Below are 24,676 nucleotides of genomic sequence, written 5' to 3' on the forward strand. Positions count from 1 at the left end.
ACACCCACAGACCACCTACGTCAAGAAACCAAAGTCCTCAAAGTCAAGGATCACCTAGACATGAGAGGCACCCAGTTTCTTGCTGCAGCCTCCACAAACCCACAACATCCACTACAGTACATGGCAGCATATCCACCCACACCAAAGAACATCAAAACAACACCCAGCATACGATACCATACACAAATACTGTCGTCTCTCCCCCCTCGCCCACCTCAGACCAGCTTCCAGAAACATATCCACACTCAGATCACTCGCCGCTTCATTCAGTCACCTAAAGACAACACACAGCAGCATGCACGGCCTCCTGACATCCATCCTTCCAAATCCTATCTTCCTCGTGAGGACAGGGTCCACCTGGCCAGGCTGAGATATGGGCACCATCCAGCCCTCTTAAGCTACCAGAAGAGACTGGATGACTCCGTCGCTGATGCCTGTCCAGGATGCAACACAGAACCCCATACTATTAAGCACATTATGGAAGACTGCATTGCACACAATCACCTACGCCAACAACACAACATACACTCTTTGAGAGCTCTGTGGGAAAGCCCGGTCTCGGCCATGGCCTTCCTAAGGGACTCGGGACTGTTCAGCAAGACTGCCTAGGGAACAACTACTACTACTACTACAGGGAGGAAAAAACACCAGTCATTTTGCTACTTACGTCGTCGTCGCCCTTCTCATGTTTACAACTTTTCTGTACTCTCATTATGTAAGTAAAAAATGGCTCCCAAGAAACAAGGATAAAAACAATTCTTCTCAGCCAAAGAGAGAGCATATGGTGTTATCACTGGCAGTGAAAATAGAGATTTTAGATTTGCTGAAAAGTGGAATGTCGTTGGGTGAAGTTGGGCGCTTATGTGGAAATAATATGCCATTTTGCTGTGGTGACTTGAGTGTCCGCGGAATCTGCCTTCTGCGGGGGTCTCTGGAACCTAACCCCTGCGGATAACAAGGGTCTACTGTATAATATATATATACAGTGGAATCTCGAACTTCGATGGGCATGGGTACCAAAAAAATGCATCAAAATTCAAATCATTGAAATTTAAACTGAACTTCTTATGGGAAAAATTAGTTTGGGTCCGGGGCCTCCCAACTTCACTATGTAAAATCATGATTTCTTGCCCACAGTCCCTGTAAACTTTATGAACTATAACTGTGGTTAAGTAACTGTAGTTCTCCATTGTATTGCCATACTGTGCTGTAGTGTACAATACAGCAAAATTTGTTACAGTTTGTCAGTATCTTGTCTATCTATCTATCTATCTATCTATAGCCTGACGCCCTAATCCCGCAAAGGGTGGCCGCAGGCAAAATGCCTCAAAGTCGCTCTGTCACCCACCATTTGACTACCCTCCCCCCAACTCACCCCCCCATCCCTCATATACCTCTCTACTCCATCCCTCCACCTCATCCTCGGTCTACCCCTCCTTCTCCCTCCCTCCACCTCACCTACATACACCCTCTTAGTCAGTCTTTCATTCTCCATTCTCTTCACATGTCCAAACCACCTCAGTGTATTTCTCCTAATCTTCTCAACCACATCCACATCCACCCCACAACGTTCTTCACTTCTTCATTCGTCAACCTGTCCCTCCACGTCACTCCACATGCTCCTCTCAAGTAACTCATTTCCACTGCTCTCACTCTTGACTTGTTCCCCTCTTGCAAGGTCCACGCCTCGCTTCCATACGTCAGGGTAGGGATCACAATACTATCATGCAGTGACTTCTTAACTTCCATACTCACCTCCCTATTTCTCATCACTGCTTTCAGTGTACCAACAACCTTCCTTCCCTGCTGTACCCTTTCATGCACTTCATCCCCCAAAGTTCCATCCTTACTCATCACACTACCCAAGTACTTGAATGCCTCACATTCTCCATATCCTCACCATCCAACCTCACTGCACACTCTGTGACTTCATTCCTCTCAAACACCATAACTTTACTTTTGTTTACAATAACTTTCAGATTCCTCCTCCTAAACACTGTCCCAAATTCATTCACCAAACCTTGCAACTCCCATTCATCTTCACTCAACAATACTGTATCATCAGCAAACAGCAACACCGGAAGCTTCCAAATCTCACCTTCATTCATTAGAACCACCCCCACATCCACTGCCCTACCTTGCACCTCCTTTACAACCCTATCCATGTATATATTAAACAGCCATGGAGACATCACACAACCATGTTTCAGTCCCACATTGAGATCAAAGAACTCACTCAGCTCACCATCCACTCGCACCGTAGCTCTAGCTCCTTCGTACATACTCTTCACAGCACTCAACAATTTCCCCTCCACTCCATATATTCTTAATACCTTCCACATACCTTGCCTATCTGTTCTGTCATAAGCTTTCTCCAAGTCCATGAAGGCAGCATACACTTTCCTTCCCTTCTCTAGATACTTCTCCACTAAACATCTTAGAACAAATATCTGATCTACACACCCTTTTCCCTTCCTAAATCCCCCTTGTTCTTCTCCACCTAGCTCCTCTGTCATATGCCTAACCCTATCAATGAGTATTCTACCATATATTTTACCAGTCACACTAAGAAGGCAAATACCCTTATGGTTACCACATAATTCTCTCTCCCCTTTTCCTTTGTATAAAGGAACAATTATACCTGATTTTCAGTCCTCTGGAACCCTTCCCTCTTCCCAAGCCAATCTACACAACTTCCATATACACTCCACAACAATCTCACACCCATACCTAAGCATTTCACCACACACTTCATCAATTCCTGGGGCCTTTCCCAACTTAATCTTGTCACAGTTGTTATTACAGTAGTTACAGCACATTGTACTGTACTAACCTTGGGTTATGGAATATTATCACTTGGCTGGCTGGTGTTGGTGGTGTGTGGCAGGGGTGGACTAGTCAGTTGAAGCAGCTTCCTCTGTGGAGGTATCCAACCTGAATCCCTCAAAATCAAAATCATCCTCGATTATCTGGGCATCTGCGGTATCGACATCTTCTTCCTCACCCTCTTAGATGGTTATATCTTGCAAGACTCTAGTAATTGGCCTGAAGAAGGTGATGATCTTTGAATGTTTCTGCTTATGAAGCTGCGTGCTGTACAGCTTCATAACTTGTCCTCTGAATTTTTGGAGAGCCTCGAGAAGAGCATCGAAATACTGTACGCGATTTTGCACCAAAAAGTGAGGTAGGCAGACCACTCCAGAACGCATCGAAATTTGAATTGTCGCATTCTAAACTGTTAAAATTCAAGATTCCACTGTATATATGTATATACCGCTACTTTAAATTGACTTAGGACCTCCCCCCACAAGGTACTGTATTAAAAAACACAGAAATCATAGTATGTCACAAGGTTTGTTCATGAAATGCCATTCATTAATATGAAATCATGTTTCCCTTGTTTTTCAGGACCAATTGGAGGCTTTTTGGCATGGAATCACTTAGATCTCTAAAGTAATCCAAAGACATTTCTTTGCACCAAACATTTGTCAGTTCAGTCTTGAGGTTGTCAAGATTGGGTGTCTTTTTCTCTGCCATGATTTTCTTCATCTTCACCCAGCAGTTCTCTATCAGATTTAGATCCAGACTGTTGCCAGGCCAGTCAAGGACCTCAATCTGATTATCCTGAAGCCATTTTGTCACCTTTCTTGACTTGTGACATGGAGCTGAATCGTGCATGAAAAAATTGCACCCATGAATAGCAAAAAAGTTTAACAAATGATCTTTCAGAACTTGAATGTACCGGCCACCATTCATCATCAAGTTCTTAGGAAGAAAGCAGATGCCTCCCCTTCCCATTTCACCAGAGAAACACCCCCATACCATTACTAACTATGGGTGCTTAACAGTCAGCTCCGTGTAAGCAGGGTCATATCAACTACCAGAGGCAGGGCGATGAACCTTGGCAGAACGGACTTGGAACACTTGAAATGTGCTTTCATCGGAAAACATAACTTTTCTTCACTCATCCGATGTCCAGTGTGCATACTTCTTGGCAAACTGAATGCGCTACTTCATGTACTCAGTGAGAAGCGGTTTCTTGGCCACGGTGTGGCTTGGCAAACCCAGCTCCTTCTGCAAGTGGTGTTGGATGGTTTGAATTGAGATGTCTTGTAACAGCTGGGGATGCATTCGCTTCAATTCTGCTGCTGTCAGCTGAGTATTCTTGATTACTTCCCTCTTCAGAAGCGTATCTGTACCTCTGGAAGTCGTCCTCTTCTTTCCACTGTCATGCTTGTGCTCTGGTATGACATCAGGTGGCAGGCCATGAGCTGCAGCAAGAATCTTCATGACACTTGACTTTGCGCATCCAGTATGTTCACAAATCGTGTTGAAAGGGACATTATCCTGCCTCCATGCAATGATACGGAACCTCTCATCCCTTGAGCAGTACTTTCCAGGTGTGACAACTCGCCTGAAGGAATATAACAGGGCAAACAGTAATGCATACGAAAAATGAGAGAGGTGCAAGCTCGGCGCGACAGGAACACATACTCCATCTCTCGCTTCTAGCACTGACGTGCTGAGTGTTTCACCATCTCCCGCCAATACCAAAGGAGTTGCCAGTTATTTCTTGCCCACAAACTTCACTTGGTAGAGGTGGAAACACAAACCAAAGACAGACAACTCCTCCATAGCAATTCTATTTGTAGCTCCTAAGTCAAATTGCAGTGGGTGGGTGTATATACTGTATATATATATATATATATATATATATATATATATATATATATATATATATATATATATACAGGACATGCAGTAAGCTTGCACACAGTGTGAGTGAATGGGCGGTCCTGGTCCTCATGCAGTGTGAAATCGCTCACTGAGAATACATAATCTTATGGGAAGAATAACATATAGGCGGTACCCCCTCATACCTTGACATTTTTTGGAATTTAGAGACATAAAAAAGGGAAAATTTTTCAGACATATACTACAGATATAGATACAATCACAAAAATATGGTCAGTCACCTTAACAACAGCAGACAACAGGCCTGATGGACTTAAATAACAGGGCTTCCGAGGCGCGGCAACACTTACAGTGCCACACCCCCCGCTGCACCCCCCGCCGCACCAACACTTCCCTTTACATACTCCTCCTGAGCACCTTCCCCAGGAGCCTCTAACTCACTCACTTCGGTCGAAAACCCCTCGAAGTCAAATGTTGCCACATCTGACATTGCATCCTCTTCATCCTCTACAGGAAACGGATCAGACGATGTAGCTGGTTCCTCACTTTCACTTACTTGAACCCGCTGTGTGTAACTTGTTATAAGTGTCTGTCTTCTATTTATTTCTTGCCTGTGCCTGTCTGTGTAGAAACGGAAGACTTTGTCGAAACTAACGAGAACCTCCTCCGTTCTTAGGCTGCTGACTTCCTGTTCCTTCACCTCTTCCTTGAGCTCATCCATGGCAGCAAGGATCTTGCTTATTCTCGACATACACAGCTCTGTCCTTCCCTCCATCACACTAGGCTCCTCAACTTGACTATGCCTGGCATCGGGCTCTGTGTCAGCCTTTTCTATCCGTTGCAACACTTCCTCGGGAGGCTGTTCCTCCATAGCAGCGTGCACTTCCCGTATGTCCGCCAACGTAACGTCCTCGAAACCTGGTACAGCTTGTGCTGCTGTCAGTGTTGCTGCCTCAGCCTCGGCCAGTGGCTGAATGGCCGTCTCATGGTTCGTGCATAAGTGAAGCACGAGTAGTTGCCACGCATGGTTCACCATTGCAGGTGTTATCTGGTGCCAGGCTTGTACGAGAAAATCAACTGCGTCCTTCACTGTGAAACGACGCCAAATGCCTCAACAGTCATGTCACCTGTGGCGGGTCAGGATACAGCTCCTGGCGGAGATGGTACAGGAGCTGGTGCCTCATTGATGTCTTTGTCGTGATCTTCTTCTTGGGCATGAAGTTGCTCTTGTTTGTCGGTCTTCCTGCTAGGTAGTCATACACTTGCTTGTGGTAGAAATGTTTCACAGTGGCGATAAGTTCTTAATCCAGTGGCTGCATGAGTGACGTTGTCTGGGGCGGCAGAAACACAACACAACAATCCTTGTGCAGATCTTCTAGGAAGGGAGGGTGACTTGGTGCATTATCTAGCACAAGGAGCATCTTGAATGGAATGCCAAGTTCCCAACACTTGGTCCTGGCATCGGGGACGTAGTGCTTCGTTAGCTAGTCTGACATAATGTTCCCAGTCATCCAACCATTAGCAGACTTGTACCAGTGTGTAGTACACACCACTTGTGTCCATGTTCATGAGGTTTTTGTGGCACTTTGGGTGTGAAGCTGTGTGTACAACATCTGGCCTCATCTTGTGGCCCCCAGACAGGTTTACAGTGAACATTACCATCATCTTACATTTCTGAAGCTTGCGACCAGGGGCTTGTTTCTGTTTCTCTGCGATGTAAGTCGATTTGGGCATGGCCTTGTAGTATAAAGACATTTCGTCGATGCTGTAGATCTGGTCCTTGGTGTACTGTCCTTCTTCAATAAGGCTCTAAATACTGCAGGATACTCTCTCGCAGCCAGCTTGTTGGCAGAGGTATGTTCACCAGACAATTTGATGTGACGGAGTTCCCTGCATTTCAAAAAACAGTGCAGCCATCCTACAGATGCCTTGAAAGGTTTGTCCAACTGGTAAGATGTTGCCTTGTAAAAAAGCTGGGCTTGGTTGCGAATAAATCTGCCATTGAGTGGTACACCTTCCTTCTCTTTCCTCATAATGAAGGTGGCAAGATACCTGTCCATAAGTATCATCACACGATTACCCACCCGGGAACAGCCGTCACGCTCAGAGGCACCATACGTTTTCACAAGTGCCCTGATGGCATCGCAGTTCTTCCATACAGTCCTCACTTTAGATTCAGCCAGTCCCATGGCTTTCCCGATAGCAGTGTTCCTTTGTCCCTCCTCCTATCTCTTGATTATCTCCAATTTGGTTGCATGCATAAGAAGTTTCTTAACTCTTGGGCCTGGAGGCATGGTGTTGTGAAGGTACAACCCAGGATGGAGCTAAAAAAAAAAGCCACACGTTGTACACGACAGGTTAGCTTGAGAGAGCGTATCCGCACTGTGCATGAGCCTTGTCTGTAATGATGCGCCTGCCTGCTTCCTACCCAAAGCCGCGCAGTAGAATGCTTGGGAATTTCTGTGCATCAACATCATGACACGTGATGATGGACACGTTGTGTATGTGAGGGGGGGGGGGTTGCGTACTCATGGAAAATGACGTTTTTGAGCCACTCCTTGCCCCTACCTCACATTTTGTAAGGTAACCTTGAACAATCAAGCTTTTTGGTTATCATTTTTGGTCACTCATGCACAATGCGTTTCGTGCACTCTGAGCTCGCGCAGTAGGCGAGCTTACTGTATACTGTACAGTCAGGTCACCTAAGGCGCGGCTAATTGGTTCTGGACCACGCCCATGCCATAGAAATAACTAAACCTATGGGAAAAATGGTATTTGGTTCTGCACGTTCGCCCAACGTCCCCTTTTTCACCCCACTTTTCCCCATTTTTCCCCACTTTACACACGCACACAATCAAGCTATCAGTCAATGCATGTATTACATGTAACTACCTATCTATCTATCTATCTATAGCCTGACGCCCTAATCCCGCAAAGGGTGGCCGCAGACAAAACGCCTCCAAGTCGCTCTGTCACCCACCATTTGACTACCCTCCCCCCAACTCACCCCCCCCCTCCCTCATATACATCTCAACTCCATCCCTCCACCTCATCCTCGGTCTACCTCTCCCTCTGTACATTACACGTAACAAAAGGCACAAAGAAACGGGAGGGTGATCGGCCTTGTATCTACTTGGGCAATACCACACACTGCAGATCAAGCGAAGAAACCTCGGCCAAGTAGAAGCAGATCAGCTGACTGACCAAAACATTAACCCACCACGTCCCGACGACGTACGGATACGTCACCACATTTTGTCACGGTGACATCTGACAATGTATCCATATGTTATGCAATTGCGAGGTCCGTCATTTGCACATTTTTCAAGTTTCACGGGTGATTTTTGGTAGGCATATGTGGGAGATCTTCCTCTACCCAACACTAGGTGGGGATAATGCCTGGCCCCACCTGACCCCCCCCCCCGCACGCCATTTTCTCGGCAACTCACCTGTTAGCAGTGACCTGGCCAGTAAAGACATGTCACACCACGGTCTTTCCAATGACGAAATTCAAGGCGAAAGTGATTCCTGAGGTGGAGGACAAAGGAAGAAATAACCCAGAGGAAGAAGCCAGCAGAAGTGATGAGGCGGTAACGTCGTAAAAGAAGGTGCCATGTATTGATGTTTTTGGTGAGTGAACAATGCTTATATCGCCTACATTATTGTCTGAAAACCAACATACTCTTGTATTACATATAAATTCATACCAAATCAATAAATATCTAACCAGTTATGAATGGTTTGAAATAGCTACTCCTCTCACAGAAAACGTTTTCTCTCGAGCCTGGCCTGAGAGAACATGGTAACAAGGTAAAGGTACTCTTACTTCTACCATATTTCTAACTCAACTGAGCACTTTCTCTCTGAAATTTCAATGTTTCTCATAAAAACTGGAGGTTTTAACCAAAAAATAAAAAATAAAAAATCTGCCAGGACTGGGGGGGGTAACTGGTGAAAAATTTGCTGGGACGCAGCGGGTTAAAGATGGCGGATGCTGCCTGGTCGAGCACTGATTGAAGAAGTTCATTTGATAAAGTTTGTATGCTCAAGTGTCAACAAAACTCACATCAATATATTAATAATCATTCTTATATATGTGATGATGATGATGGGACGCACTATACTCAGAGATAGGTGCTTCGTCACTAACCTGTTCATGGCGGTTTTACGAACAAACCTACAAACTAGTCACAATACCGAAAGAATCTATAATGTTTCGTTACTTAACACAATGAATTTGGTGAAGTTCAACCTCCTCATAAGAGAGAAAAAAGTCCACAGTTGGAGCTGATGTGGTCACCATCTTTTTGTTTACAATGGGAGCCCGCCAAATGCCAGGGGAATTTGCCCGTGCGTTTCAAACCTTACCATGCCCGAGCCATAGGTATTTTATGTGTGTGGTTCATTTTGGGGGATCTGGCACCTTGCCGTGTCACAGAAAACCGTGCCACAGAAGCACACGCCATAGGCAACTTGACTGTACATATATACAGTACACACACACACACAATGTATACATATATATATATATATATATATATATACACATATTGCCAGACGCCTTAATTCCATAAGGGGTGGCCACAAACAAATCGCCTCCATCTCGCCCTGTTCCCTGCCATTTCACTGCCCTGCTCCCAGCTCACATCCCCGTCTCTCATATACCTGTCCACTCCATCCCTCCATCTCATCCTTGGCCTCCCCCTTCCTCCCGCCCCCTTCTACCTCACTCACATACACTCTCCTCATCAGTCTCTCACTCTCCATCCTCTCCACATGGCCAAACTACCTCTGAGTATTTCTCCTAATGCTTCCTATCACATCCACATGCACTCCACAATGCTCCCTCACATCGTCATTTGTCAGTCTGTCTCTCCATGTGACTCCACAGGTTCCTCTCAAATAACTCATTTCCACTGCTCTCACTCTTGACTGCCCCTTCTGCAAGGTCCAAGCTTCACTTCCATACATTAGAGTTTTTATAACAATACTGTCACGTACTACAGTAACTTTTTCAATTCCATGCTTACTTCTCTGTTTCTTATCACAGCTTTCAAGGAACCAGCAACCTTTATTCCTTGTTGTACCCTTTCAAGCACTTCACCCTCTAAACTTCCATCCTTACTCATCACACAACCAAAGTACTTAAACGCACTCATATTTTCCAATTCCTCCTCATCAAACCTTACTGTACATTCACTAACTCACTTCTCTCAAAGACCAATATTTTACTTTTCCCTACATTCACCTTTAGATTCTGTTTCTTAAACACTCTCACAAACTCATCCACAATGCCTTGCAGCTCCCCTTCATCTTCACTTAACAACACAGTATCATCTGCAAACAATAGTACAGGGAGTATACAAACACTGCCCTCTCTCATTAGGGCCACTCCAACATCCACTGCCCTACCTTGTACCTCTTTTATAACCCCATCCATATACAGATTGAACAACCATGAAGACACGACACATCCCTGTCTCAATCCAACCTTCAAAAACACAAATTCACTCAGTTCACTATCCATACACACTGCAGCCTTAGCACCATCACACATACTCTTCACGGCCTTCAACAACTTCCCATCTACTCCATGTATTCTTAACACTTTCCACAATCATTGTCTGTCCACCCTGTCATATGCTTTCTTCAAATCCATGAAGGCCGCATACATCTTCTTTCCTTTCTCTAGAAACTTATCCACTAAACATCTAAGAATGAATATCTAAGCTACACAACCTTTTCCCTTTCTAAAACCTCCGTGTTCTTCTCCAAGTAATTCACCTGTTATTTCCCTAACTCTGTCAATATGTATCCCACCATATACTTTTCCTATTACATTAAGAAGACAAATGCCCCTATGATTGCCAAACACTTCTTTTCTCCCTTTTCCTTTGTACAGAGGAATAATTGAGGCCCTACATTCCACAACGGGCAAAGTGCCATACCAGCTGAAACCTGTTCTTCTCCACTATCTGCTCTCTCAAACACTACCCTATGACCGCACAAAGTCACCTTGCTTATTTCTTATTAGTGCAGTAAAGGTGAAAGTCTGATGTGAGCAAAGCAACTTTGTGCAGTCATAGGGTAGTGTTTGAGGGAGCAGATAATGGAGGAGAACAGGTTCCAGCTGGTATGGCATTTAGCCCCTTGTGGCATGCAGGGCCTCAATTATACTTGATTCCAATCCTCTGGGACTCTACCTTCCTCCCAGGCCAATCTCCACATCTTCCACATCCATTCTACTACTCCCTCTCCCCCATGCTTCAGCATTTCACCACACACTCTATCAATTCCTTGGACTTGCCCTATTTTGACTTTCTTCATTGCCTCCACAACTTCCATCCTACTGATTTCTTCCTCTCTTCTCAGATCCCTCCATCTTCCAGCCATTCCCCAGCCAATAATATTGTACTCGTATTACTTTCATGGCGCTCACCATCCACTCACTTGATGTAGTGCTGCAGTCGGGTGTCTGCCCTTTCCTCTCCTCCATCCTTCTTTCCTTCCATCCTCTTCTGTCTTTCTTTCCTTCATTCTTTCCTTTTCCTTCTGCTTACGGATGACTTTACACTCCCTCTTCCGTCTTTCTTTCCTTCATTCTTTCCTCTTCCTTCTGCCTGTGGGTGACTCTACAGTGAGTGACAAGCTAAATGGTTTCCTGTACACTAGGAAACCTTTTACTACGCTGGGTGGTAACCGTATAACCAAATTTTGGCACCTGGTGGTTTAGTGGATAATCATTGCACTCCAATTTGACTGAGCCAGTGAAGGTTTATATCCATGGGGTGGTTGGGGTTGATTGCTCTTGTATTGCCACTCAAAGATGAATGAGGCTGGTCGGTCGCTCTCATCTTAAATGTCGGGCCAACTGCCTAGCCCTGGGCTCCTACGCTCCTCATGGGGCAATGTAGGATTGGATGATGGATGGATGGATTACTTTCATTCTCTATGTTCAACAATATCTTAAAGTTTTCTCTCCATCTGCTCACTTTTTCTCCCTTCTCCACTAGTAATCTACCATTTTTATCTTTCACTCCCCGACTAACTCCTTTCCCACCCTTTCTAACTCTTTACCTTTTTCTTAACATTTTCTTACATTCCCTCCACATTACACTCAAATTCCTTCCAAATTTCTGATCCACTCTCTTCACACTCTCTCTTACTAATCTTTTCACCTCTCTCTTCCTCTTTACATTAAAGTCTCTCTTCCATCTTTCCACTTCTTTCACGCCCCTGTTTCTCATCCACTCACTATATGATTTCCTCTTTTGTGTCACAGCCTGCCTCACCTCTTCATCCCACCATACTGTTCCTTGCACCCCCTTTTGCCATCTTTTCACCCCACACACCACCTCACATGCCACACAAATTTCTTCTGTGATCTTGCACACACCTTCCACGTCCCCCATCTGCTCCAATCCATATTTACTCAATCGTTCCTCCACTTCTCTCTTACATTCTGCCTTTTTGTCATCCTCGTGTAACCTTTCCACCCTCCTTGCACATACTACTTCCTACTGTCCTTCCCTTCTTCTATTTCTCCATTTCACTTGGACCTTGATTCTCATCACCACCACCACTTGGACCTTGATTCTCACCACCACCACCACTTGGACCTCGATTCTCACCACCACCACCAAGTGGTGGTCAGAAAGTCCACTCCCCCAATCTCTATATGCTCTTGTATCCATTACACACTTTCTCATCCTTTCATCCACACACAGATAATCTATCACTGCCTTCCTTTCATTCAGTTCACCACCCACCCTTCTCATCACTCACCACATATACCTATGGGTCATATATATACAGTACAAATATACAGTATATATATGAGTGAAGATGAATGGGAGTTGCAAGGTTTGGTGAATGAATTTGGGACAGTGTGTAGGAGGAGGAAGCTGAAAGTTAATGTAAACAAAAGTAAAGTTATGGTGTTTGAGAGGAATGAAGTCACAGAGTGTGCAGTGAGATTGGATGGTGAGGATATGGAGAATGTGAGTGCATTCAAGTACTTGGGTAGTGTGATGAGTAAGGATGGAACTTTGGGGGATGAAGTACGTGAAAGGGTACAGCAGGGAAGAAAGGTTGTTGGTACACTGAAAGCAGTGATGAGAAATAGGGAGGTGAGTATGGAAGTTAAGAAGTCACTGCATGATGGTATTGTGGTCCCTACCCTGACGTATGGAAGCGAGGCGTGGACCTTGCAAGAGGGGAACAAGTCAAGAGTGAGAGCAGTGGAAATGAGTTACTTGAGAGGAGCATGTGGAGTGACGTGGAGGGACAGGTTGACGAATGAAGAAGTGAAGGAACGTTGTGGGGTAGATGTGGATGTGGTTGAAAAGATTAGGAGAAATACACTGAGGTGGTTTGGACATGTGGAGAGAATGGAGAATGAAAGACTGACTAAGAGGGTGTATGTAGGTGAGGTGGAGGGAGGGAGAGGGAGAGGTAGACCGAGGATGAGGTGGAGGGATGGAGTTGAGAGGTATATGAGGGAGGGGGGGTGAGTTGGGGGGAGGGGAGTCAAATGGTGGGTGACAGAGTGACTTGGAGGCGTTTTGTCTGCGGCCACCCTTTGCGGGATTAGGGCGTCAGGCTATAGATAGATAGATAGATAGATATATAATATATATACTGTATATATATATCTCCCCATTGGCAGGGGGGACACAATCTGGCAGCACTATGGGGCGGTATTACCACTTTGCAGACAGACCGTGTTAGTAAGAATTCTGCCACCGTATTTCCTTCGTGTCATAAAAGGTAACTAAAAGGGGCAGAGTGAGGGGACTAGGGATCCCCTCCTTGGTTTTTTTAGTTCCTACAATGAGAAAGGGAACAGAAGGGGAAGGGGGATTGAGTTATTCCCATACCCTGAAGATTGAGTCTATGAATGTGCATGGATGTACTGTAGTACGACTGAGGCTAAAAGGGAGGAGATTGGAAGACTGTTTGTGAGAACAGAGTCAAGTTGGATGTGTCAGCTTCAAGTGAACCAAAGATGAAAGGGAAAGGTGAGTATAAGTTTGGAAGTGTGACTAGAAGGATGTCAGGTGTTGACAGAGGAAGGGCGAGACAAGGTTTGGCCTTGTTAACCCCTTAACCGCGGGGCGTCACTTTCGTGACGCTTGGGAGCAAGGGATCATACCGCGGGGCGTCGCTTTTGTGATTCTGTGTTATTTTGACTTCACCCGGGCTTCCAAGTGGGGGCTTGTATCATCTATCAGTACTGCCAATGTCCAACACTAGTCAGCACTCCTAATCTCATCTGTACTCCCATCCATTGTTGACAATTTAGCCCTTTCTCCCCGTTATTGACTCCCCTCCCAACCCCCCCTCCATTACCCTATCCTCTCACCTGCCTGGCCGTGCTACGCTAAGTAAATCTTCCCTGGAATTTTTCACTGATTTCATCCATTGAAATAAGCCCTATGCCCTATTCTTATACGAAATAATATATACAAGAAAGAAATAAGGTAAGTGAGAGTGCCATACACCTGGAATTGGCTAATTATCACCTGACAACACCTCATGTGCACTCGTTCGCTAAGTTTTGCTGTTTATTTCCCCTTGAAATATGCCGTATAATCTATTTTCATAATAAATATACATATAAGGAGGGAAGGGAGAAGTCTAAGTGATATTTACATTCACCTGGAACTACCTAATTTATAATGTATTGTCTAGATTTCCTGCCAATCATTTCACTGCTATAAATAGCTGTGTCAAGTGGCTAAACGTTGGCAGTACTGATTTCCCTAGGTAGGCCACCACCCCAGCCTACCCTTATCAGGTCACTCTCATCTTCCAGTGTGGTGGTACGTCTGTTCGCTCTTGCTAGCTTCAGGGCGTTTTCACCCCCATGCAAAGGGCCTTGTGACCTTTACCCCCTACTAAACCTCGTGTGGAAAGAGGTAAAGGGCTGACAATTGATAAAAGAGTGACTACGATCTTTCTATTGAGTAAAACAGTGCAAGTGGAATTGTAAATAATGTGTAAATAATGTGTAAACAGCAAGTGAAAGTAATGAATGTAAATATATGTGAACAGTGGAAAATAGTTTTATAAGTTACTTCAAGTGACAGTGCATAACACAGTGTAAATAAAATAGAAATGTAAATAACGTAAATGAACTAGAGAACGTAAATAGAAATGTAAATGAGTAGTATTATAAGAATACGAGTATATACCCTAGGAGTAATGAAAGTGAAAGTTTCACTCTAGCATGTCTGAATACTATGAGTTATGAGAGTGAAATTGAAAGTGACATTCACTCTCAATGCTAGTATACAGGACGAGAAAGTGAATGCTACGTATTTTCCTGAAAGAAATTGAATCCCTACAGGACAATAAACTAATACTACTGAAGGAAACTTATGGATAAAGACTGTAGATATATATAAGTGTTATATAGTAATAGAAATATAAAGTGTGAGGGGTTTTATGAATAATAAATGACAGAGTACCAAGAGCGAACTAGCGCAAGTGCAACGGTCAGACGCGCTCGTAATTTTCATTGCTTTCACAGTTTTTTTTTTTTTTGAGTATGGATCCCAAACTACTTGAAAATCATAGAGTAGTGTTTATAGTGTTAATATCTGGCTGTGGTAATCATATTACGGGTTGTCGGGAAGTGTAAAGTGGAGACTTCGTTACCCAACTTCAGAGGTCTCCACAAGTCCTACAGTAACGGACGAAGGCTCAACAAACATTCCAGGAGAAAGCTGAAGGTATGTGCCATAAGCTTTTGTAATTTTAATATTCTAGGACTAATAACTGATTTTTGGCAAATATTTTTTGAGAGTCTGTCGGAGCCCGAATAACCCCGCGGCACACGCAAAACATTGGTAAACATGCCCGCGGTGTAGGGGTTAATGAGCCCAGATGTTCAGCAGTGCGTGATTGAAAGGAAGGAGGTGTCATCGAGACTGATGTGAATGAAAGCAAGATTTGAACGTGAGTTGTGGGTATTTGTGAAAGCATAAGGGCCTGGTAGTGAAAGAGAGGCAAAAGAAAGGAAGTCTTTCTGGTATGATGTTGATGAGTGTCTCCAGAGTTTAGGAAAGAATGTGAATGTGGTAATGATGGGAGTTCTGAATGCTAGAGTGGGAACTGTAGCAGTTGAAGGTGTAGTTGGTACCTCGGATTGCCACCACCGGCAGGGTAGGGCTGGAGGCACAGGGTCCTCCCGGTCGCCATCAAGCGACTGTGCCGGCAGCAACTGTTGCTATTTCCGGGAATGCTCGTCGGCGAAGAGGTGACGGTGCGGCCTTATTCTTTACCAACATCTGCGGCCTTACCACAAATTTAAACTCAGTTCATTTTTTCCTTCAGTCCATATCCCCTTTGGCCCTTTTCCTCACAGAACCACAAATCTCACCCTCTACCGATATATCTCCATTTTGTTTTCCGGTTACCATCTCCTTACAAACTTTCGAAACAAGGGCGGCACCTGTTGTTATATCAAATCCCAATATGCAGTTGATACTATTTTAAACTTCACTTCATCCAGTTTTGATTACTCATTATATAAATTAAATTGCCAGAACATTACCAAATATATCTGTGTAGTTTATCGTTCCCCCAATGCTTCTTCGGAACCCAGTGTATTTGATTCCATATCCACTCAGTTGAGTAACCTTGACCTTGCCCTTGGCAATGAAATTACCATTTTGGGTGATTTTAACATACACAATGTTGAATGGTTATTGCATTCTGCCCGGACTGACGACGCTGGTCTAGAATGCGAGCTGTTTGCGGAATCGTTTAATCTCACCCAGTTGGTAAAGCAACCAACCAGAATACCTGATAATCCTGACCATAATGCCCATCTCTTGGATTTACTCTTGACAAATAATCCAGATCAATACAGGATAGAGGTACTGTCACCACTTGGATCCTCTGACCACAATCTCATCAAAGCCTCATTAGTTAACCCTCCTACACCTCCCCATTCCGAACCTGTCAGGGTGACCCGATGGCACTTTGACAGGGCAGACTGGGATGGATTTAGAAATTATCTTGCTGATGTTCCATGGCAGTCTTTCTTCTCTAGTGATCCCAATTCTACCCAGTCCCACATTTGCGACTTAATACTAGCTGGTATGGATTTATTCATACCAAGTCAACAGTTCACTAAAAGATCAAACTCTCCAAAATGGTTTGATGGCAATTGTGCTAGAGCAACAGCCCAAAAGTCATTAGCATATAACTCTTACTTAAACTCAAAAACATCTGAATCACTCTCCCAATTTAAAATTGCTAGAAATCATGCAAAAGCTGTATTAAATCTATCTAAATCAAACTTTCTTCAGAAGCAAGCATCAAAACTACTTAACAACCCTAATGACAATAGAATATTCTGGTCAACTCTTAATTCTTTCAATAATAACTTTAACAAGTCATCTTCCACTCCCCCACTAAAATCTTCAGATGGCAATATTACAAATGACCCACATAGGAAAGCAGATATCTTTGCTAGTACCTTTGCAAGAAACTCTACCATAGATGATACCAGCCAGAATGTCTCAGTACTGGAACTTGATTCTCCCGAAATTGCCCCACTTAAAATACAGACAAGATTCGTAAAATCCATCCTAGACAATTTACCTACCAACAAAGCTCCAGGCCCAGATGGAATTCCGCCAATTGTTTTGAAAAAGTGTTCCCCTGAACTTGCCTCTGTCCTAGCCAAATTATTCAGACTATGCATACGTACTTCTTTATTCCCAAATTCATGGAAAGAAGCCAATATCCACCCAGTTCCGAAGAAAGGAAGTTCGTCTGGCCCCTCCAATTACAGACCAATAGCTGTCACATCTTCTCTTGGTAAGGTATTTGAAACTTTAGTTAATAAGCATATTGTTAAACATCTTGAATCCAACAACTTAATTAGTGATAGACAATACGGTTTTCGCCACGAAAGATCCACGATTGACATACTCAATCTCTTAACTCATACCATCCATCAATCAATTGATCTTTTTGGAGAAACTCATGCAGTAGCTCTTGATATCTCTAAAGCTTTCGACAGAGTATGGCACCGTTCCCTGCTGTCCAAACTCCCTTGCTATGGACTAACGTCTTTTGTTCCATTGATTTCTTCTTATCTTAGTGACAGGAAAATAAGAGTAAAAGTAGATGATGTATATTCGAATTTCCACTCAATTAACGCCGGCGTGCCGCAGGGATCAGTTCTGGCGCCAACCCTATTTCTGGTTCATATTAATGATCTCTTATCTGTCACTCACAATCCTGTTCACTCATATGCAGATGACTCAACACTACATAGTTCATTCACACTCAGACATCCATTTACAAAGTCTAATATCTCTACCTCTCAACTCAGTACAGCCATCTCCATAAATCAAGATCTAGCTACAATCAGTGAATGGGGACAAAACAACCTTGTCTCTTTTAATGCTAGTAAAACTAAATATATACAGTTTACTAATAGACAGATATTGCCAGATTCGTACATTACCTTCAGTGCTACTAATATTCCCATCTCCAAAAGTATTGAAATTCTTGGTGTCTCACTTAACAGTGCCCTCAGCTGGACCTCTCATGTCATATCACTTGCTAAAACCGCCTCAAAGAAACTTGGATTATTGTACAGAGTCCGTAACTTCTTCGCCGATGAGCAGTTAGCTATAATTTATAAGAGTCATGTGCACTCTCAGCTTGAATATTGCTCACCCTTGTGGAATGGTTGTGGAGAGGTTGCATTAAGACAACTAGACAAAATTCAGAATAAAGCTGTTAGAATCATTAACAACCCTGCCATTACATATAAACTACCTCCCCTGCAAGTAAGAAGGAATGTTGCCTCCCTTGCATTATTTTACAGATATTTTTTTGGCAAATGCTCAGACGAAGTTGCGTCCATGGTGCCACCTCTCCATGCCTTCTCTCGTGCTACACGGGCATCTGGTAGCGCTCATGACTGGAATGTCACTCAACCATATTGCAGAACTTCTGCCTATCAGAATTCTTTCATTTCCCGAACTGCATCTCTCTGGAACTCGCTTCCTCAGAGTAGCTTTCCTCCAAATTTCAACCCACAACTGTTCAAGTCTAACTGTTACAGATATTTTATGAATAGAGGACACCAGTAATCTGGTGTATGGATTATTTTTTTTTTCCCCATTTTTTTCCTTCCTCCGTTCTGTTGTTAAAAAAAAAAAAAAAAAAAAAAAGCATGGTGTGCCTGGAGGAAATGAAAACAGAGAATGAATGACAGGGATGTGTGTTGAGCGAGAGATGGTGATTGGAAATACCTTGTTTGAGAAGAAAGATATTTATAAGTATACATGGTGAGACAGGTAGGTGGAAGGGTTGTTGACAGAGCATTGATGGACTATGTGGTTGTGTTGATAGAGCATTGATGGACTATGTGGTTGTGTCCAGGAACGTAAGAGGACGATTGTTGGATGTGAGAGTTTTGAGAAGGGAGGGTGGAGGTATGTCTGACCACAACCTGGAAGGGAAAGTTGAGAGTGGGTAAGAGATGGGTGAGAGCCAGAAGAGTTAGGTGTGGCAGGGAGGTTTTGAAACTGAGTGAGTTGGATAAGAGAGAGAAAATGATAGAGTATCAGGAGAAGTTCAAAGATGAGTGGAACGCAGTGAAGGATCAGGAAAATGGCAAGGTGGTGGAGGAGTGGCAGTTGTTTAAGAGTGCTGTGATGGGGCATGCAGAAGAGGTGTGTGGTGTGAGACGAGTGGGTGTTGGTGTAAGGAAGGGAAGTGAATGGTGATGTGAGGAAGTAAGAATGGCTGTGGCTAAGAAGAGATGTGCATATGAAGTGTGGCTGCAGAGAAAGGATGAGATGTCATATGAGAAGTATAAGAAAAAGAGGAATAGGGCAAGAAGAGCTGTGCATGATACTAAAGTGGCAGCCGATGGGAGGAAGGGTAGGCGGTTGACTGAGAATTTTCAACAAAATAAGAAAATGTTTTGGAAGGAGGTGAAAAGGGTGTGAGAGAGAGAGTCTGGGAAGGAAGAGAGAGTAAAAGCAGAGGATGGAAGGATATTAACTGAGATGAGATGGGGAGAGTATTTTGAAAGGATGTTAAAAGTAGAGGAGGAAATGGAAGCTGAGATTGTGGCAGATGGAAGGGTGCAAGAAATAAATGTGTTGGAAGAGGTGAATAGTTCTTTGATCACAATGGAGGAAGTGCAGAAGGAGGTAAAGGAGATGAAAACAGGGAAAGCTGCAGGTATGGATGGGTGTGCAGTGGAATGCCTGAAAGGTGGTGGGATGACCAGTGTTGAGTGGTTGGTAAGATTGCTGAATGTCTGTTTTGTGAGAGGTATGGTGCCAATTGACTGGGCAAGTGCTTGCGTGGTTCCACTGTATAAGGGTAAAGGTGATAAGTATGAATATACTAGCTTTAGGGGTATAAGTCTGTTGAGTGTTGTAGGTATGTGTATGGTAGAGTGTTAAATAAGAGAGTATGACAGGTAGAGAGACTGTGACTGGTGATGAGCAGTGTGGCTTTAGGAGAGGGAGGGGATGAATGGATCAGGTGTTTATGTGAGACAGGTGTGTGAAAAGCATTTAGCAAAGGGTAAGGATGTGTTTTGGGAGTTCATGGATTTAGAGAAAGCATATGATAGAACTGATAAGGAGGCTTTGTGGACTGTTTTAAGATTGTAAGAATGATTGTAGGTTCCTGAAAGGAGTGAAAAGTTTTTACGTAAATAGCAGACACGTGTAAGAGTGGGAAATACCGTGATGAATGGTTTCCCGTGAAAGTGGAGCTGTGGCTGGACTGTGTAATGTTGCCTTGGTTGTTTAATACAGTGGGCTCACATAGTACGCGAGAGATTGGGTGGTGCATGCGCTCGCGCACTGGGAATTCGCGTACTAGGAATACATAATCTTATGGGATTTATTACATATGGGTGGTACCCCCTCATACCTGGACATTTTTTGGCCCTTAAAGACATAATAAAGGTCATATGTTTCAGACATTGTACTAAAGCTATAGGTACAATAACAAAAATATGGGTAGTCACCTTAACAACAGTAGACAACAGGCCTGATGACCTTAAATAACAGGGGTTCCGAGGCACGGCAACACTTACAGCGCCGCACTCCCCACCGCACCAACACTTCCCTCCACAGACTCCTCTTGATCACCTTCCCCAGGAGCATCCAAGTCACTCACTTCGGCCATAAACCCTTCAAAGTCGAATGCTGACACTTTTGACATTGCATCCTCTTCATCCTCAACAGGATCAGGAGCAGACGATGTCGATGGTTCCGCTATTTCACCAGCTTGAGCCCGCTGTGTGTAGATTGTTATGAGCGTCTGTCTTCTCCTGTTTATTTCTTCCCTGTGCCTGTCTGTGTAGAAACGGAAGAGTTTGTCGATACCAACCAGAAGTTCCTCCATTCTTAGGCTGCTCACTTCCTGTGCCTTCACCTCTTCCTTGAGCTTATCCACGGCAGCAAGGATCTTGCTAATGTTTGACATACACAGCTCAGTCCTGCCTTCCATCACACTAGGCTGCTCAACTTGACTCTGTCTGACGTCGGGCTCTGCATCAGCCTCATCTATCCGTTGCAACACTTCCTCGGGAGGCTGTTCCTCAGTAGCAGTGTGCACTTCTTGTATGTCCGCCAATGTAACGTCCGCGAAACCTGGTACAGCTTGTGCTGCTGTCAATGTTGCTGCCTCAGCATCGGCCAGTGGTTGAATGGCCGTCTCCTGGGTGATGCACAGGTGAGGCACGAGCATTCGCCACGGATGGTTCACCGTTGCAGGTATAATCTGGTGCCAGGGTTGAAGGAGAAATTCAACTGCGTCCTTCACCGTAAAGTTACGCCAAAATGCCTCAACAGTCATGGCATCTGTGGTAGGTCGGGATAGAGGTGCTGGTGGAGATGGAACGGGAGCAGATGCATCATCAAGGTCTTCGTCGTGATCTTCTTGTAGGGCATGAAGCTCCTCTTGTGTGTCGGTCTTCCTGCGTAGGTAGTCGTACATTTGCTTATGGTAGAAGTGCTTCACAGTGGCGATTAGTTCTTGATCGAGTGGCTGCATTAGTGACGTTGTGCAGGGCGGCAGAAACACAACACGACAATCCTTGTGAAGATCTCCCAGGTAAGGAGGGTGACTTGGTGCATTATCAAGCACAAGGAGCATCTTAAATGGAATGCCCAGTTCCCGACACTTGGCTCTCGCATCAGGGACACACCGTCTCGTTAACCAGTCTGCCATAATGTTCCCGGTCATCCAACCATTTACGGACTTATACCAATACACGCCACTTGCATCCATGTTCGTGAGGATTTTGTAGCACCTTGGATGTGAAGCTGTATGTACAACAACTGGCCTCATCTTGTGGCTCCCAGACAGGTTTACAGCGAACATTACCGTCATCTTACACTTCTGGAGCTTGCGACCATGGGCTTGTTTCTGTCTTTTAGCAATGTGAGTTGATTTTGGCATGGCCTTGTAATATAAGGACGTTTCATCGATGTTGTAAATCTGGTCCTTGGTGTACTGTCCCTCTTGAATAATCGTTTTAAATATTGCAGGATAGTCTCTCGCGGCCAGCTCATCAGCAGAGGCACGTTCACCAGACAATTTCACGTAGCGGAGTTCCTTGCGCTTGAGAAAATGGTCCAGCCATCCAACCGATGCCCTGAACGGTTTTTCCACTTTTAACCTTCGAGATGCAGCCTTGTAAAAGAGCTGGGCTTGGTTCCGAATAAATCTTCCATTGAGTGGAACACCTTCCTTTTCTTTCTGCATTATGAAGGTGGCAAGATAGCGCTCCATTAATATCATAGCACGATTTCCGACCCACGAATGGCCGTCTAGGTCAGAGGCACCATATGTCTTCACTACAGCCTTTATGGCTTCACGGTTCTTCCACACGGTTCTCACTGTAGATTCAGCCAGTCCCAGGGTTCTCCCAGTAGCCGTGTTTCCTTGACCCTCCTCCTTCATCTTAATTATCTTTAACTTGGCGGCGTGCGTCAGAAGTTTCTTTACTCTTGGGGTTGGAGCCATGGTGCAGCAAAGTACAGGCAGCACAAAAAACATCACATGTTGTACACGACAGGTTAGCTGTAGAGAGCGGATCCGCACAGTGCACGAGCCGGGACTGTTATGGCGTGCCCGCTCCCTTGTACCCCAAGCTGCGCAGTAGAATGCCCGGGAATTTCTGCGCATCAACATGACAACACGTGACGCGCTCTGTGAGGGGTGGTCGCGCACTAGTAGAAAATGGCATTTTTGAGCCACTCCTTGCCTCTGCCTCGCTTTCTGTGAGGTAAACTCGCGCATTAAAGGGTTTTTGGTTATGATTTTTGGTCACTCGTGCATAAGGCGAATCGCGCACTGCGGTGACGCGCACTGTGCGAGCCCACTGTATTTATATGGATGGTGTTGTGACGAAGGTGAATGCAAGAGTGTTGGGTGGAGGTTTGAGTCTGGCAAATGAAGATGGTAGAGAGTGGAATCTGAATCAGCTGCTGTTTGCAGATGATACTGTACTGGTGGCTGATTCCGAGGAGAGACTGAGACAGTTGGCAGAGTAGTTTGGAAGGGTGTGTGACAGGAGGAAACTGAGAGTAAGTGAGAACAGGAGTGAAGTGATGATGTGTGCGAGGTTGGCAGATGGTAAGAGGAAAAATTTAGTTTTGAATGGTGAGTTACTTGAGGAGGTAGAGTGTTTTAAGTATTTAGAGTGACATGTTGCTGTGGATGGAAGAATAGATGCAGAAGTGAAGTTCACAATGAACGAAGTAAGAAAAGTGCTGAGAGGAATGAAAAAAGCGTTTAGATGTTGTTTGCTTGGAATGGATGTAAAGAGAAAGCTGTATGAGTGTGTTGTGGTACCGACTGCATTATATGGGGCTGAAACATGGAATATGGGTGTAGCAGAGATGAAAAGTTTGAATGTAATGGAGTTGAGGTGTCTGAGGAGTATGTGTGCAGTGATGCATATGGATCAAGTGAGAAATGATGAACTGCGAAGGAGAAATGGAGTTGTGCAGGAAATGGCTGATCGAGTTCAGCAGAGGGTGTTGCGATGGTTTGGGCATATGGAGAGAATGGATGATGAGCGATTGGTGAAACAGATAACTGGATTGGATGTGAGAGGTGTAAGGCTGAGAGGAAGACCATGAATAGGATGGATGGACAGTGTGAAAAGACTGTTAGATGCCAGAGGAATGTCTGTAGAAAGGAAGAGTGGCTGCATGTGATAGGGATGACCAGAAAGAAATTGTGAATGAATTAATGATGATGCAGCCCTGAGGGGATATTCTCCCACATTTGGTCTGATCAGCTGATGAGGTCAAGTGTGGGTAAGGGGAGAGGTCCATTATGATGTGGCAGGGGTAAACTAGCTCTGCTGTCAGGCCCTGCTGTGGATGTCACTGACTGCACTGTGGACTTGACCCTCGTGGGGTGTGGTGCAGCAAGGATCTGTCCCTTCTCTCCCCTTGTGGGTGGGGGGGGGTAGGGCGATGAATAAATTGGGAGTGTGTTGTCCCGTCTCAGCTGCCCCCTTTTTTGGGGGGGAGGGGGGGAAGCAGCTTATACTCAGTTTCTTTTATCAAGGGGAAGATGCACTTGACAGGTTAGTGATGACTGGCTGAATGCAACATGTCTGAATAACTTATTTACTAACCTAAGTTTCTTCCACAGATACATGTTACGACAATTTACAATGCAAACGAGTAAAGAGATTATGAAGTAATGTTGCATTTATTCAATAATCAGAAGTAATGTTGCGTTTATTCATTCATCCCCAACAGGTCAACTCTAGAATTGTCTCCCTCTGTCTGTACTTCCTACTTGATCTCCAGTCTTTTAAATGTAGTGTCCAGGCATCTCGAAATAAAAAGATCTTGAATTTGGCTCTCTTTTGTATTGTTTTTGTTTGTTTCTTGGAAGGAACAGTTTGTGGGCTCCTGGCCTTTGGTTCCTTGTTTTTTGCATTAAAAAAAAA

At 44.4% G+C, this 24,676-nt stretch overlaps 1 protein-coding gene across 1 annotated transcript in view; it reads right to left on the reverse strand.

Annotated features, from left to right (window-relative positions):
• The window catches only part of LOC145417842 (von Willebrand factor A domain-containing protein 5A-like), a 756,527-nt gene that overhangs the window by 236,815 nt on the left and 495,036 nt on the right, over window positions 1-24,676 (reverse strand). The window contains exon 13 of the mRNA XM_080286463.1: window positions 22,447-22,457. Within this exon, the coding sequence (XP_080142589.1) occupies window positions 22,447-22,457 (11 nt within the window). The remainder of the gene's footprint in view (window positions 1-22,446; window positions 22,458-24,676) is intronic.

Source organism: Coenobita brevimanus, chromosome 111 (genome assembly GCF_032717465.1).
Source record: "Coenobita brevimanus isolate Jiangsu-jjx chromosome 111, ASM3271746v2, whole genome shotgun sequence".
NCBI classification, from domain to species: Eukaryota; Metazoa; Arthropoda; class Malacostraca; order Decapoda; family Coenobitidae; genus Coenobita; species Coenobita brevimanus.